The following is a 16,686-nucleotide window of genomic DNA, read 5'->3' as shown; positions in this document are numbered from 1 at the left end:
TTAAAAGATTTTATGTGTGTTAATGAGTTCCAATCCATTTCTTTCAGCCACAGAAAGCTTTTGTCCTTCTGAGTTTTCTTTTATATTCTTCACTAAACATTAAGGCCAATTTTCTTTCCACACTGCCTGTTGAAAGGGGCGAGGTGGGCTGCTTCTTAGGAAGCCTAAGCTTTCTTGGAGCCCTTGCTCCTCCCACCTGGCCTCTTGGGGGCTGAGTACACCAGGCTCTACTTTGCAACACAGTATAGTTTTCTGAAACAGGGTCTTACTCTACAGTGTAGGCTGGTTGAGAACTTACTCTGCAGCCCAAGAACTAGAAAGAATAGCAGAGATTTTAAAGAGGGAAGTTGCTGCAATGGTTCTTTTAATTGTTACCTTGACATAATCTAGACTCACCGGGGAGAGAGTCTTAAGAAGGGATGTCTACATCGGGCTGGCCTATGAGTGCCTTTGTTGGAAATGGTCTTGATTATCTTAATTGATGTAGGAGGGACCCGGCCTAAAAGTGAGCAGGACCATTCCCTGAGTGTATATAAAAGTAGAAAGAAAGCTGAGCACAAGCATGCAGAAATCATTCATTCCTTTACTCCTGATTACATGTTATATATGTGTATTTATATATATATATATATCACATAAATACACATCACACATACATGTATATGTGTATACATACACATATGTGTATATAATATAGACACACATATATATATATACATATATATGTATATATTTTTCCCAAATGGACATCTTACCAGGATATTTCTCACCAGGACATCTTGGTAAACTTGTTGCTAACTCCAAAAACAATCTATGTAAGTTGTCTAGATTTTTTTCACTCCTATTCTTAGTATACTGAAGACATAGACAGTTCTTTATTTAAAATGAATTGCTTCAATCTTTAGATTTTTTTTTAAATTTTTGTTTTGTCAGTTACAATTGTACTTTCTGAACAGTACATGATGGTTTTTTGAGGTTTTTTTGTTTGTTTTGTTTTTGTCAGCTTGACACATGCTAGAGTCATCTGAGAAGAGGAATCTCAGAGAATGCTTCTGTTGGACTGGCCCTTAGGCAAGCCTGGGGCATTTTCTTCATCAGTGATTGATATGGAGAGCACATCTCACTGGGGACAGGGCTCCCCTGGACACATGGTCCTGAGTTATGTAAGAAAGCACACTGAGCCATCCCAGCCATCCCACGATAGAGTCAGATGCTCCCTATGATTTTTCTTTCTTTTTTAAAAAGATTTATTTATTATATATAAGTACACTGTCTCAGACACACCTGAAGAGGGCACCAGATCCCATTACAGATGGTTGTGAGCCACCATGTGGTTGCTGGGACTTGAACTCAGGACCTCTGGAAGAGCAGTCAGTGCTCTTAACCGCTGAGCCATCTCTCCAGCCCCAGATGCTCCTTGTGAACTAGCTCACTCTCTCTTCTCCAAAGGAACACTCTTTTAGCCGACAGCAGCAATCCTCCCAATCCATGTAACAAAATTAACAGATGTTTCCTGTGCATTCTGGGAGCCAGGTCAGTGGGACACTAGTGTACTCAAACTGCACCTAGACTCTGACCTCACACAAACAGAACAGTATGTAACCTCATTGCTATTCGCACCGATGTAATCGCCTCGCCTGTGCAGTACCAGCTAGGTGTGATGTCTCCCAGTGCTGACTCTCCCGTATTTGTGGCTGGAGGGGGAGATCAATGAAGTATTACAAAGGAATGGTAAGTTAGTGCTGTGTAACCATTAAACACCTCGGGACAGGGTGTCGTACACTGCTTGGTAAGCAGTGGAGTACAGTAAACACTGTTATTTTTATTGCAGTATGAGTAGTATATGCTAAACAATATGCTACAACGTACGGCCACATCCATTCCGACTCTCTGCCAACACCCATTCCAAGCACTAGTGATACAGTGATGTAACACAGTGCACCTCCCAAGGTCACGGAGGCCATGCTTTACAAGGGACAGAGTCATAAGCAGACAAAGCACTGCTATAACGGGAAATGGCAGGAAGAAAAAAACGAAACTGAGTAAGTGGATAGAAAGCAGCAAGGTATGTGTAGGGGTGTTATCTGTCCTTCTTCCGAGGTCAGAAGAGGAAGGACTAAGGGTGTGAGTCAGTGAGCCGAGTGCTTGCCCGGCAGGCATGAAGCCCTGGGTTTGCCATGCAGAACTGGACAAAACTGGATGTGCTGGCCCAACCCTGTCACTGCAGCTCCTGGAAGGTGAAGGCAAGAGAAGCTCAGGTTGAAGTCATCCTCTGGCACATAGTAAGTCTGAGGCCAATCTAGTCTACATGATATCCTGTCTGCATGAACGGGCAGAGTAAGCCCCAGCACATACTAAAGGATGGCACTGAGTGGAGCCTACAGGGTAGGAAGTCGTGTCTGGGTAAGGAGTTTATTAGACAGTGTAGCAGGGCTGTAAGTATAACCAAGGGGAACTGACATGGTCAGCAGAAGAGGTAACAAGATCAGAAGCCTGCGAGGCTGACTGCGGCCAGACACAAAAGGCCTTAACACTAGAGTACAGAGCTAGAGATGTATTTAATAGCGAGTGCGGTGCCAATAAGGTTTTTTTTTAAAGATTTTTTATTTTATTTAATGTATATGAGTACACCATCTCTGTCTACAGACACACCAGAAGAGGGCATCAGATCCCATTACAGATGGTTGTGAGCCACCATGTGGTTGCTGGGAATTGAACTCAGGACCTCTGGAAGAGCAGCCAGTGCTCCTAACCACTGAGCCATCTCTCCAGCCCGCCGGAATAAGGTTTAATAACGAAGTAAGTCTTAAAAAGAACGATGAACTGAGCTGGATGGATAACGTAATCCCAACACTCAGTAGGCTGGGGTAGGAAGGTGATGAGCCCGAGCTGTAAAAGCTAATCATATAAATCATTTTCCTCAAAAAAATAGTAATACGTATAATCAAATAACCCAACCACTCTCAAAACACACACACGCAGCACGCACGCACGCACGTGCGCACACACACACACACACACACACACACACACACACACACACACACGAGCAGGCGTAGGGGGCCGAGGACGGATTGGGCTGTACCTTAATGGTCAGCATCTGTTTGGCATAAGTAAGGCCTGGGGTTTTTACCCCCAGCACCACAGAAAAAAATAAACAGTGACTTCACTTAAGTGTATATACAGAGGACAAACAGGACATTGAAACGGCATTCAACATCATTAACCACCAGGGAAATTCAAACTAAAAGCGCAATAGGAGATCATTACACACATATCACGCTCTAAAAACTAAAACCGGTAACAGTCACCTACTACTGGCCAACAGGCTGAGACACTGGACCCCTGCCTCTCCGGAGCTTCACCAGGCTGGGAACGTAGCCCGGTGCCCTTGCTCCAGAAAATGGCCAGACAATTTCTGGGTTGGCGAGATGGCTCAGAGAGTAAAGAGCTAAAGAACCTGCTGCTTGTCTAACTACATGAATTCAGTCCCTAGAACCCATGTAAAGGTGGAGTGAGAAAGACCAATCACGAAGTTGTCTTCTGCCCTCCACAGGTATACAACAAACACACACACACACACACACACACACACACACACACACACACACACACACACCTTATACACACAATAGTGAAAAATAAAATTTCAAAACGGGCTTGATGATTTCTTACAGAACTAAGTATCACCTAAGTAAACGCACTGTTCCGGCCTTATCCAAAGGAATGAAAGTGTCCAAAAGAAATGTCCCTGACAGCTTGGTTTGTAAGAGGCCAAACAGCACAGCCAGCCTGTGTATCGGCTGACAGGAATTCTGTAGAGGCCGGCTGACAGGGACAAGTTGGACGGACCTCCAGAGAGAGAGCCATGGTGAGTGGCAGCGGCCGCATCCTGCACAGCTGCATTTTCTATACCGGGAAAGCTGAAATGCGAAATGCTTTAGCGGGATTAGCTGTTGCCAGGGACAGGGGAGAGAGGTGACAGAGGGGTGGGTGGCTTTAAAAAGGCAAGGACAGACTCTGAGGAAGCCTAAACCTTAGTGAATTTTATCAAAGGTCACTTCCTGGTTGTGATCCTTTTCTCACAAGGTTTATAAAATATTACCACTGAAGGTAAGGGACCACATTAAATATGCTTAGCTCCTCTCCCTCTCCCTCTCTCTTTTCTCTCCCTCTCCCTCTCCTCCTCTCTCCTCTCTCTATTATTTCTTTGCTTCATTTGAATCTATAACTGTATCAATAAAAATGTCCAAGAACAACAATAAACCATGTCTAGAGGCTAAGAGCTGCCTGGAGCATGAATAGAACAGGGGACGATTCTATGCTTCTTGATTTCCCAGATGTTTTTTGAGACTCTGAAGGGTCTAGGTCTTGGCTGGCCTAGAACTCAAGATGTAGATCAGGAGGACCTCAAAAAGATTTGCTGGCCTCTGCCTCTCAAGTGTGGGAATTAAAGGGCTGGCTAATGAACTTCCACTGAAGTGAGAGAAATGAGCCAGGCGCAGTGATTCATTGTGAGTTTTACATACAGAGCTCCAAGTCAGCCAAGACTGTGTGTATAGCAAGACCAGGTCTTGAGAAAAAAAAAGAGAGAAAGAAAAAAAACGCATTTTACTATCAATTTCACTTATAAGTTACTATATAATCCAACAAATAAAATCTAAGAATCCAACGGACTCTGAAGCATCCAGTTAGCTAAGTAAGAGGGAGTGACCTGAAAGCACCCCATTAGCAGTTAAAATGTCACAGTGGTCCCATGAAAACCAGAGCCCTCTGAAAACGACTATCTGTAGGCAGGAATCTCTGGCCATCCAGACCTATCTGAAGATGAAGGCCATCAGAGCCTACTAGGCTCTCCGAAGGCCAGAAGGGCAGCCCAGTGCTGTCCCCCTTCCACCCTGCCTCAACCAGGAAAAGTGGGAGAGCAAGGAAGGCAGGAAGTGAGTTACACAACACCACAGGCCTCCGCTCATGCGCCTTTCCACAGGAATGACGACCAGCCTAACAAACATGGGCATTTCTAGGTAGGTTTTAGTTTGACTTAAATTGAGAAAAACATTACAAATCCATTGAAAGTCTGGATTACAGGACATTTTAACTGAAATACGGTTTGAGTACCTTCACGTACCTGCGTCTACCTAATTGTAGACAGTCTTATCCAGCTTACTTTAGAGAAACCTGTTACAACTAGCACAGTAATTAAAGTATGCAAATAGTGTAAAAATACCCAAGAGGTGTGCATGGAGGTAATTTAAATATGATTTATGGCACAGATTTGCTTGCAATGAGACAGACTGTGGTTACTAGCGCCTAGGCAGGATGAACCATGCCAGTGGGATAGGTGAAGACTGAACCCTTAACACACACACACACACACACACACACACTCACTCCCACACACCCACACGCACACCCACAGACTCACTCACACACACACACTGACACACATTCACACACACTCATACACACACACTCACACATACACTCCCACACACACTCCCACACACACACTCACACACACTCGAACACATGCACACTCAAAAGCACACATTCACATACATTTCCGAATACACACACACACACACACACACACACACAAACTGCACTCGCACAAGCATGTATGCACACAAGTGTATTCATGCATGCATACACTGAAGATCTATATCAGTTTCTACCTGATATGCCAAGGGAGAAAAAGAAAGGAAAACAAAACGTAATAGGTCATGAAGTAGCATCTCGAAAGTAAAGGCAAGCACAGCAAACCTACGACAGGCCAACGTTAGTGGCCAACTTAGTAGCCATAGCAATACGCTGAGGAACAGCTCTGAATTTATCCTTACTGAACACACACCCGCATCTAGTGTCCAGGTCCTAACCTTCTCATGACCCAGAATATCCAGAAAGTCTACTTCTTAAAAAAAAAAAAAAGCTCACAGTCACCATCTGCCTCTGGGAGAAAGACCCTCCCATTTATTTAAGCCCTAGCTACAGATGCCTATCATCCCTACTGCCTGGGAAGCTGAGGCAGGAGGGTCAAAGGTTTGAGGCCAGTCTGTTCTCATCTCAAAAAAAGACGTGATATTATCTTATTAGATAAGGTATTTTAGTCTTACAAAATTATTTCCTTTAGTGATTAGCTTTATTAAATAATCAGAGAACTTCAGAGGTTAGGGGGAAAAAAGGACCTGACAGCACAAATGAGAAACAGAAAACAAGAGAGTCAAACAGCAAGTCTTGTGTAAGCCGTATGCATAAGCCACACACACAATGCTCTCCGTGAATGACAGAAACCGCATTTGACTTGCTTAGAGTGGTGGCTACCACTAAACACACAAAATGGAAAATGTGGTGTAATTCAGTTTCCAGGGTTTGAAGCACCTCTTGCCTAGCCATAAACACAGCAATAACTGAGCTTTTCTTGCTTGGGAAAAAAAAATCTAGGCACTAGGAATAGATTTGAAACAGGATTGGTTTTTCCTTTATACCTCCTGGGTTAAAAAAAAAAAAGGTTCCCAGTCCTCTCCGAGTATTGAGCATGATAAGATATCAAAGCCATGGCTCACAGCGAAGAATTAACATGAAGGGGCTATAACTTGAGTCGGTTCGCCACAGGATCGGAACTCTCAGTTCAATAGTTGGTTGTCTATCTGCTGTCTGCGTGTCCTTCAAATGGTAAGATCCACGTTACAGAATTGCAAGAACTAAGTCATACATGCAATCGCTCCAAGCATAATGCTTGGCCAACCAGAAGTGATAACAGTACACTCTGGTCACACACCAACCCTGTGGTGTCTGGTGCCAAGGGCATTTCTAGAACTTGGGACTCTCTGACTTTTGGTAGGGCAGAGGAAGCACTGGGTTGAAGGAATCAGGCGGTACAGGCAAAGAACGTGTTTTACATTTTTGAGCCAGGTTTGGTGGTATGCTGAGGCTGGGGCAGGAGGATGACTTGAACCTTAGCTAGGAGTTTCAACCTGAGCAGCATAGTAACACACCCTCTAACTCATACTCCGAATCACATGCTGAAAGAGCCTGCTTAATTCAAACATTCTCCTCCCCAGCCCATTTTCAACCCCCCGGGCCACGTAAGTCTGTGTTCCGGGGCAGCTGTGTGAGCCATCGCATCTCTCACAGCAGAACTGGGGGATGATACGAGCCAGTCTGAATCTTCCCACCACTGAGATGGAAAGGAGCTTTCTAAGGCCTCTGACTTTCCCTAGAATGCTTCCACCAGCATAAGGAGAAGGAAGATTACGAGCTCCAGGCTGCAGCCCTATCTTACAGTTTCTTGGTAGAGCAAACCAAAGTCCATGAGTCTATCTAGGGTTTTGATTTCATTAATGAGAAAGGAGGCTGATAAATAAGTGTTGTAGCGACTCCTTTAGTTGTAAACTGCAGTAAGTCTATGACTACATTTAACCTAGAACTACTAAGAGGTATAATTAATTTACTTTAAGCTACTTGATTTTTTTGTGGGGGGGACTCCTTAATAGTTTTCTTAATGCCAAAACTCCTGACTGGCAGACTAAGATATCAAGAACTTCGATCACCAGATAAACCATACTTGGATTTGTTTCCCTCCCTCTTGCTCCTCCCATAGCCTGGTCTGAGTGGTTAAACATACTGTCCTTTATCTTCTTCCTTAGACTTGTGCGGGGCAGGTAAGTTGCTAAAGGGCTTCTCACTAAAATCAAAAGCTCTCTGCTTCTGACTGCTGATACACCCACAGACCAGGAGAAAGGCAGGGGTGAGGGGGCCAAACCATTCCTTCCCTGTACTGTCCCTGCTCTCCGGTTAGCAGCAGCCGAACCATCACAAATTCAGAACTACTTTGCAGATTTAGAAAGCCACAGCAAATCTATTCTTTATGTTTCAAACGGTACCAGGATATGTCCCGGTGTGAACACCTATATAAATATTATCATGAGGCTGATGCTGACAAAATAAGCGACCTAACCAAAACACAAAGTTTTCAACTGAATCCACAAGAGCCGAGAGTTGAACAAACACAAGCAACCACACCAGGTTGAATGTAAAAAGACTAAATACACTTGTTTTTCTTTGTATTTTAATCCAAACATTTGGGGGAAACTGGCTTTCTTTGGTGCTTGTTATTTAACTTCTATTGTAGCAGAAACCAAAATACCTGATCCCTGGGAGACTCTAGTAAATGCACTTTTGAAGACTCAGGCTCCAGACCCGAATTCAGCTCCACTCCCGTCCTTCCTCATCTTCATAAAATTTCTGGAACAACGTGATTCAACGTCTTTACTTTATAAATGGGTGTAATGGCATTCCAATTTACCCTCGAGTGGAGCTAACAAGAATCTGTGTAAACAAAGAATTCTGAGAAACCGGGAAAGGTAACTACAGGAGACAGCTCCTCTTCCTGGACAGCACATCAAGGCAGTTTACGTCACTGACAGTCCACAGGGCCCTGCTTCTTCCTGCAACTTCTGAGACAGATTATCTTTGACAGTGTCAAAACTACTTACAAATACTGCTTTTCCTACAGATTCACAAACAAAATGACCAGAGGCAGATCATACCACCAAAGCAATTTCTCCCTACCACTGAGAAAACAGAAAACAGTAGGTAGTCTGTCTGTCTGTCTGTATTTCTTTCTTTCTTTCTTCCTTCCTTTCTTTCTTCCTTTCTTTCTTTCTTTCTTTCTTTCTTTCTTTCTTTCTTTCTTTCTTTCTTCCTTTCTTTCTTCCTTTCTTTCTTTCTGTCTATGCCTCATCAGCCAAGTGCTCTGATCACAGGTGTATACCCCAATGCCCAGCTTTGAGTTTACCCACAGTGGCCAGCTTTGAGCTTAACTTTGAATCCAGCATTTCCTTCAACTGACTGTGATTCTTCTTAGCTTACCCAAACCAAATGTGATATGATACAAACTGTTTTCTATACCTAAAATTTAGTCTAAAAAAAGTCTTTTGAAGTAGGATGTCATATAGCACAGGCTAGCCTGGAACTTGTTATATAACTGAAGATGTTTTTGACCTGGTGGTCCGTTCCAGGAGTGCTGGAATTATAGCCACTATCACCATGCCTTTTTTTTTTAATGCATTGCTGGGGATTGAACCCAGGGCCTGAGCTAAGTAAACACTTTACCAACTGAGCTATGTCTTCACCTTAGTTTTATACGTTTCTTAAATCCATGCACTGTGGAACACATGGGGAAACTGAGGCAGGAAAATTAAGTACAGTCACACTGGAGTACCAGGCCAGATAGGGCTACAGCGCAAGACCCTGCTCAACCGCACTCCCCACCAAAAGAGGCATTAAAAGAATTGGGCTAACATTAACATCACACTTGCTTAATCCAAAAAGGCTTTCTCTAACAAATGCATCTCTGTGACCCCAGGAAAAAGATGACAAAGTTTCCCCTGGAAGAACACGGAAGGCTTATAGAAGTCACACACAAGCGCGGTTGTTCCTTACAGATTCCGGAGAGGGGAAAATGCTCGTTCCCTTCTGTACAAACAGGACCCTGGATCTGGAAGTCCCCTGAACAACCTGGAGACTTTCAGGCCAAGCTCACCTTCCCCACTTCTTGCCAAGTAATCATTTCCTCAACACACAAACCTACTTTGGGATCGAGATTTCACCAAGTTTGACTGACCGCTTCACAACGCTGGCTTCTGACTTCAGTCCTGGGGACATGTTCCCAAAATAAACTGGCAGAGCAAGGCAGATGTGCCAGTGACCGGATTTCTTTGCCCCCAAGCACTGAAACTCCTTTTCTCTCTCTCTCTCTCTCTCTCTCTCTCTCTCTCTCTCTCTCTCTCTCTCTTTCTTTCTTTCTTTCTTCCTTTCTTCTTTTCTTTTGAGACAGGGCCCCATGTAGCCCAGGCTTGACTATGTAGCTAAGAATGACTCAGAATTCAAGGTCCCCCAGCCTCTAATTCCCAAATACTAGAATTACAGGAATACCCGGCTTGCACACGCAGTTCTTTTAAGGCCCCATAGGTAAAGATAAGTAGACAACTGATTAACGTGTGGACGAACCAGATCAATTAAGACATTTGCAACTCGGAACGGCTTTTCAGAGTGGGAGAAATGGAGTGGGAGTTAGGTTCTTAGCCTAATGTTAGACAATACAAGAGAGCAGGGGAGTGGTGTGGAGAAATGGCTCAGCAGTTAAGAGCACTGGTCACTCTTACAAAACCCAGGCTCAATTCCCACTACCCATATAGTGGCTTAGAGCCATCTGTAGCTCCCGTTCCAGATCTGATGCCTTTTCTGACTTCTGTGGATACCAGGCATACATGTGGTATACATACATACATACATACATACATACATACATACATACATACAAAACATCATTAAAACAAATTTGATTCACATAAAATAAAAAAAATCTAAAAATTAAAGTTAAAAAAGGGACAGCAGGAAAATGGATAAGTAATTTGAAAGTAATGAAATGGTGAGTGACAGGAAATAAGATGGTGGCATTAATAAACCGAGAAATCACACCCTTGACACTTGAGTACCCGTACATTCATGGTTTGAAAAGGCTAACGGGTATGGTATTGACAAGTAAACTAATAAAGGGAGCATTGTAATCTCTGAGCTACATTAGTTTTATACTGCTGAGTTTGTCTAGGGCTTTTTTCCCCTTAATTTATGCATTTATATGACTGTATGCCACACATGTACAGGGGCCCACACAGGCCATAATAGGGCAAACAATCTCTGGGGCAGGAGTGCCAGGAAGCTGTGAGCCATCTGGCATAAGTCCTATGCGACTGAACTCTGACAGCTCTGAGCAGTAAGTGGCTCTGTTCTTAACTGGAAAACATAAAGGGCTGGGTTGGTGGGTAATGCTTGCCACACAAGCTGGAGGACCTGAGTTCAAATCCCCAGAACTCATGTAAAGCTGATGTGGTATTGTGCTCATCTGTAACCCCAGAGCTATGTTGACACAGGTGGAAACACAGGCAGGAGAATCCCTGGAACCGTGAAGGCCCGCCAGCCTGGTGTTCATAACCCTAGTAGTTGGCACATGGGAAAACCAAGAGACTGTGTCAGAAGGTGGAGAGTGAAAAGTAACACGAGAGGTTGTCCTCTGACCTCTATGTGTATACATACTGTAGTACTCTCATACACTTGTACCATGTGAACAACACACAGACTCTCACATGTGCACAGGGTTTGCTTAAATCTCCGGCTAACACATGCTTCAAAAAGGGTTCAGAATAAGCCGAGTTTGATGTCGCTGCACACCTATAATTTCAGAGCTTAAGAGGTTGACTTGGAAGGATCTTTGGTTTGAGGCCAGCCTGGACTACATAATGAGAGTCAACATCAAACACCCAACTCCTCGAAAGCAGGCATTTGATAAAACACTGATATATCTGCTCTGACGAAAAACAAACAATGAGATATGACTGGATACGATGGTACAGTTTACTAACTCCTAAAGTCTATTTTAGAAGTAAAAGGAGAGCCTCGCTGGGAATACAATCCATCTCTTCTACCATAGTGTCAAATATAGGCTAAGTGTGTAAACAAGGAGGTTTGCCAAAACTGTGTGACTATTATGACACACACAGTTAAAGAGGCACACCAATTTTTGATATTTCCTGAATCTAAAAATAGCTCACAGGAAAGGGCCGCTATTGAAATATTATGCGTCCCACCCCCACCTTCTAAGCTGTGTGTGGCCTTATCAGTGATATGACAACATAAAAGCTGCGTTAGTGCAATTAATTTATTGTTTATTTGTTTACTGTTTAATCACATTACTAAAATCCAGATGGTAAACACAGTCTGCTAGGCCGGGTCTGCCCGTTTACAGTACAGACACCCTGTGTGCGGTGTGTGCGCCCAGCTCCATGCTTAACATGGAGAGGAACAACCAGCCCAAAATAATACTCAGCCTTCATCACAGTTATACAGATGACTGAAGAAAGAGATTATTCTGACGTCTATTTGCTTTAGCTGTTATTCTGTTTCTGTCAGACTTGAGAGATGAATACAAACTTGTTGAGGCTGGGACTTCTGGGCAGGTTTGAGGAACGATTCACATTTCTAAGCCTACTTCTGTGTGGGTATTTCGCCGGGTTTCTCCCTCCAGAGTACCACTAACATGCCCGTTCTGTGGTTATTAAAGCAGGACCCGTTAGCTCCTGAAAGCCAAGTCCGATCCTGTCTACTTTAAGAAAACGATGGCTTGGGGCTGGGGATTTAGCTCAGTGGTAGAGCGCTTGCCTAGCAGGCGCAAGGCCCTGGGTTCGGTCCCCAGCTCCGAAAAAAAAGAAAAGAAAAAAAAAAGAAAGAAAGAAAACGATGGCTTGAGTATCAACACATCTGTAAGGCTCTCTCCGCTTGCTTTTGTTGTATTGAGCACTGTACCTAGGACACCAGGCAAGCACTGAATCACTGAACTGTGCCACAGCCCGAGTGATCCTCATATCCTGTCAGGCAGTACAACTGTCCATGAAAATACCATGTGCTGTAATCACCTGCTGCCTCATTCGGGGGCCTCACTTGCCCATAAACACTCAATGCACACACATGCTTAATATGTATGGGGGGGGGTGTCAGTAATTGGAGGGTTTACTAGATTATTTAGAAAAATCCAACTGCCATCATTTTCTAAGTGCCTGTGAGAACAAACCAAGACATCACAAGCATTTCCAGATAAAGTTGTTTTTTCTTTTTTTTTTTTCCAGAAACAAGAAATCTGCCTCAGTTTCAAAGGGGAGAGTTCAGGAGTTGAATGCTCTCACCTTGCTGGCTGTCCTACAGTTAGGTAACATCAACGACCCGAATCTCAGATCCTTCCCCATGAAGCCAAACTTCCTGGATAGAAGCAGCAGCTGGAACGTCACCATCTGTGCCCTGTGAGACCCTGTGCTGCCTGCTAACTGTTTCAGGGTTGTGATGTCTAACCCTGTGCTGCCTGCTAACTGTTTCAGGGTTGTGATGTCTGAGACACTTTGGGGAAGAGGTCTTACTCCAGGCCTGAATGGTGACCCAGGAACGAGTATTTGCATTCAGAGTTTAAATAGTAGCGAGGCAGATAGCTACTGCAATGATGCCCTCCACACCGCCCAGGGCCCCAGTGGTCCAACATGGTATTTTGGCAGAAAGGCAAACTTTTTTTTTTAAGTAGACAGGATCAGACTTGGCTTTCAGGAGCTGTTTTTATAACCAAAGGACAGGCATGTTAGTGGCAAAGTTTGAGGCCAGCCTGTGCTATAAAGACTTCTAGGCTATCCTGGTCTAAACTCTTGTCTCAAAAGGAAAATAAAGCAAACAAAACAAACTGCCCCAAACACCAGAACATTCCAGAGTGACTCACATCCTACTTCCAGAGAAATTACTTCTAAGACACAAAAGCAGCAGGCCAGCGGTGACACACGTGGCTTACGTTTCTGTATCCAGAAGGCCTCTTCCTCCCTTCTGCACCTTCAGAGTTCTCTCTTCATTCAACCTTCTACTTCTGCAGCTGCCCACTACCTCTCTTTACCCTCTTCCCTCCTCTCTAGTTACCACCCGCCCTTGCCTGAACTCAGAAAAGCTCTGTTTACAAAGGAAAACGGTAGGGAGAAGAGAAGGGATAGACATTTTAAGAGAGGAGGAAGTGAAGAAGCCCTTTGCTTACTAAACAGCCACCCCGCCCTGCCCTCCCTATCGCTCACTGTACTTTAACTCTAGACCTCTCAGCCAGCTCGGCCAGGCCCCCTAATTTCCTCATTCCACAAACCCTGAGGAGTTGCCAGCTATTCCTGAGATAACAGGAGCTCGATCTCACCTCAGTCACAGCTTACCTCTCATAGGGTCACACAGAAAGGGTAAGAGAGTTCACCTGGGCCTGGCCTCAGTGGTCCGCGCCTTTAATCCCAGCACTTGGGACTCAGAAGCAGACAGACTTGTAAGTTTTAGGTCAGCCTGATCTACACAGCTAGGACTACAGAGAGAAACCCTGCCTGGAAAACCAAACAAAACAACAAACAACAAAAACCTCGAACTTTCACATCCATTTCCAACATTATTCTTTGGGAAAAACGATGAGATACAATTATGAGTTTGAGACTATAACTCTAACCGGAATTTGGGACAGCCTATTATTTAAATATTTCCTGATAAACGACAAGTAGATTATAAAACTTGTAAACATTCAGTTTTATAAAACATCTGTGTTTTAAAGATGACCACTGGGATAACTCTGAATTGGCCAAACAGATTGACTTATCCAGAATTTGGTTGCTTAAGTTTCCAGACTCCAAGACTAGTGACTCTCTAACCCAGAGCTCCAGAGAAGAGCAGATTGCCTTCCCTGAGGGCTGAGACACTGCAGAACACTTTCCTGATGACTCTCCAAGAGAACCTGAATGTACTAGGCAAGTAAGTACTAGACTTAAAATGCATGCCGGGCCAGCATCCTGCCAAGTCACAGGCCTCCGTTTTGGGCAAACAGACCCACCTTTGGGATTTCCACTAGACTCTCTTCATCTCTGTCTCACTGACCTTGTCACTTCTCCGGTATCCTCCCCATGAAGGCTCTGCATTCATCCTTCTCTGACTAGTCAACTGTAAAAGGAATGCACTCTCAGGCTTTGTTCTATGGCTGAAGGCTTCGGACTCAGCTGGCACACTTTAGGTCTCTCAAAGCCCATTGAGGACTCCCTGATCATGGTTTACACAAAACCTCTCTGTGGAACCCAGACTTCAAAAGTGGAGGTTGTCTGCCTTCTGCCAGGCTGTCCTTGACAGCCTACAGCCCGTCCAATGCAGCCCTGGGTTCCCTGTGTTCTCCAGAAAGAACCCTCCTTAGGGATCCCTGACCAGGTATACCAGTTGGCCATCTACTCTAAACCTGCTTCCCCTCAAGGCTGCAGCAGGCTAGACAAACAAATTCCAGAGGTGAGGGACCCTCCCACATCAGAGATAGTGAGTGGTAAACCCTCTGGATGAAAAGCTGAGAGCCAACAGGGAACAAACCCCAAAGGTCAAGCCTCCTGTTACAATGAAGAAAAAAAAAGGTATGGTTGCCAAGGATAGCAGTGTCTCTAAAAAGGCAAACCAAACTCATAATACATGCGCTGGCACATACTCGTGCAGAAAGAACGCGTGTAACAAAAGCACGTTTGAAAGACCAATGAAGTTGCTCCATGGGTAGTGCATCACACATATGAAAACGTAAATTCTTTAAATAGTCGGATGTCAAGTCTGCCAAAATGTTTACTCTAAGAAAGAAGTCTTTGCATGCGTACTCACATTTAGGAGTAAGTATAAGCAAATTGGGGTCAGACGTGAAAAAAAAAACTGGCAAAGGAATTAATCTTTTCACAGGTAAAAAGAGGAAAGGTAAAGATTGTAATAAAAAAAAACCATCAGAGCATCTGAAAATTAATATAACTCAAAACAACCTGTGTCACTCGATGTCCGACTTGCTTGACAACTTCATTTATCAAACTCGCCCACTAATTCCCAACTCCTCTTTGGAGTGCCACTATGTGGTAAGCATATCAGTACTTCTACAAGTCACACTTGAAGGCTTGAGCACTTGGATAACTTGAAGACAACGCCATACAAGAGGAACTCTGCAAAGGCCAGCTCTGCAGCCTGGGAGAGAGAGGGACGGGGTGGTTCTTATGTCCTCTGCCTCCTTTTCAGGCCTTTTCTCCTGTGTCCACTCCGCACTTACTAGGCTCCTTGTTTGGCCTTACAGAGAATAAAAAGAAAGAACAGAACTCTTTAGGACACTTAAAACTGAACCACAATGTTAAGGTGTCCATGCTCCAGTAAGTAGCTCCCCATTCGCTCAGACCCATGCAAACAACCGTAATTAAATTTAGTAGGGCACACGAAAATGAAGTCCCCATAAACCAAAAGGAAATGAAACTAGGAAGGGGTGAACATATTGGGAAGGAGAAAGGGGTCAGTGGGAGGAGAGAGAGTGCAGGACGATAATGGGATTGAAAATGACAAAAACGCACATGTACATGAATGAGATTGTCAAAGGTACATAAATACTTTAAACACACACAGAGCACCAGAGGCATCAATGCACAACAGGCCATAAGTCAGACCGAGCTAGAAGACACAGGGCAGCACTGGCTAGCAGGGAGCCCTGAAGATGAGTAAAATCTCAGTAAGAGAGGAGGCATACGTACTGTGTACACAAAGAGGAAGACAACTTTCCTGAATTCCCCTGTTAATACCGAGGTCAGCAAGCAAAATAACGCTTAAAGAGTGGCGAGATCTGGGTTGGGGATTTAGCTCAGTGGTAGAGCGCTTGCCTAGCAAGCAGAAGGCCCTGGGTTCGGTCCCCAGCTCCGAAAAAAAGAAAAAAGAAAAAAAAAAAAAGAGTGGCGAGATCTGAGGATCTAGAGCATGGACTTCATAATGTCACAAACCTCATAGAATAAACCAATGTCCTGCCTAAGTTTCCATGTTGGAATATCGGGATCCTGGGACCTTGCAGTAGCTACCTTGTCACTATTTAAACTCTGAATTGGCTGCTAAGATCTTACAAGGTTGCAATGCAAATACTTGCTCCTGCTATCTGACAAAGGGAATCTGAGCACAGAACCGCCTTCATCTAGGTTTTCTCAATAGGTTCCTCAGTAAGTGATTTTCCTCTCTGCAGTCCTGTATCACAGAGTTGTGGAAGCCTAATTACAACGATGCATGCCAAAGTGCAGGTCTCGCTGACACCCACGTATT

The 16,686-nt window shown here is 44.2% G+C and overlaps 1 protein-coding gene across 3 annotated transcripts in view; it reads right to left on the bottom strand.

The window, feature by feature from the left end:
• Positions 1 to 16,686, bottom strand: part of Fgd6 (FYVE, RhoGEF and PH domain containing 6) — a 115,299-nt gene that overhangs the window by 88,939 nt on the left and 9,674 nt on the right. The window contains exon 1 of one of the 3 annotated variants that reach the window (XM_039079738.2): positions 9,593 to 16,674. The exons of the other annotated variants lie outside the window; for them this stretch is intronic. Within the exon in view, the coding sequence (XP_038935666.2) occupies positions 9,593 to 9,846 (254 nt within the window). The 5' untranslated portion in view covers positions 9,847 to 16,674. Of the gene's footprint in view, positions 1 to 9,592; positions 16,675 to 16,686 lie in introns of those variants that run through there. 3 annotated transcript variants of the gene reach the window in all.

Source organism: Rattus norvegicus, chromosome 7 (assembly GCF_036323735.1).
Source record: "Rattus norvegicus strain BN/NHsdMcwi chromosome 7, GRCr8, whole genome shotgun sequence".
Lineage (NCBI taxonomy): Eukaryota > Metazoa > Chordata > Mammalia > Rodentia > Muridae > Rattus > Rattus norvegicus.
This window is presented reverse-complemented; position numbering and strand designations above follow the sequence as displayed.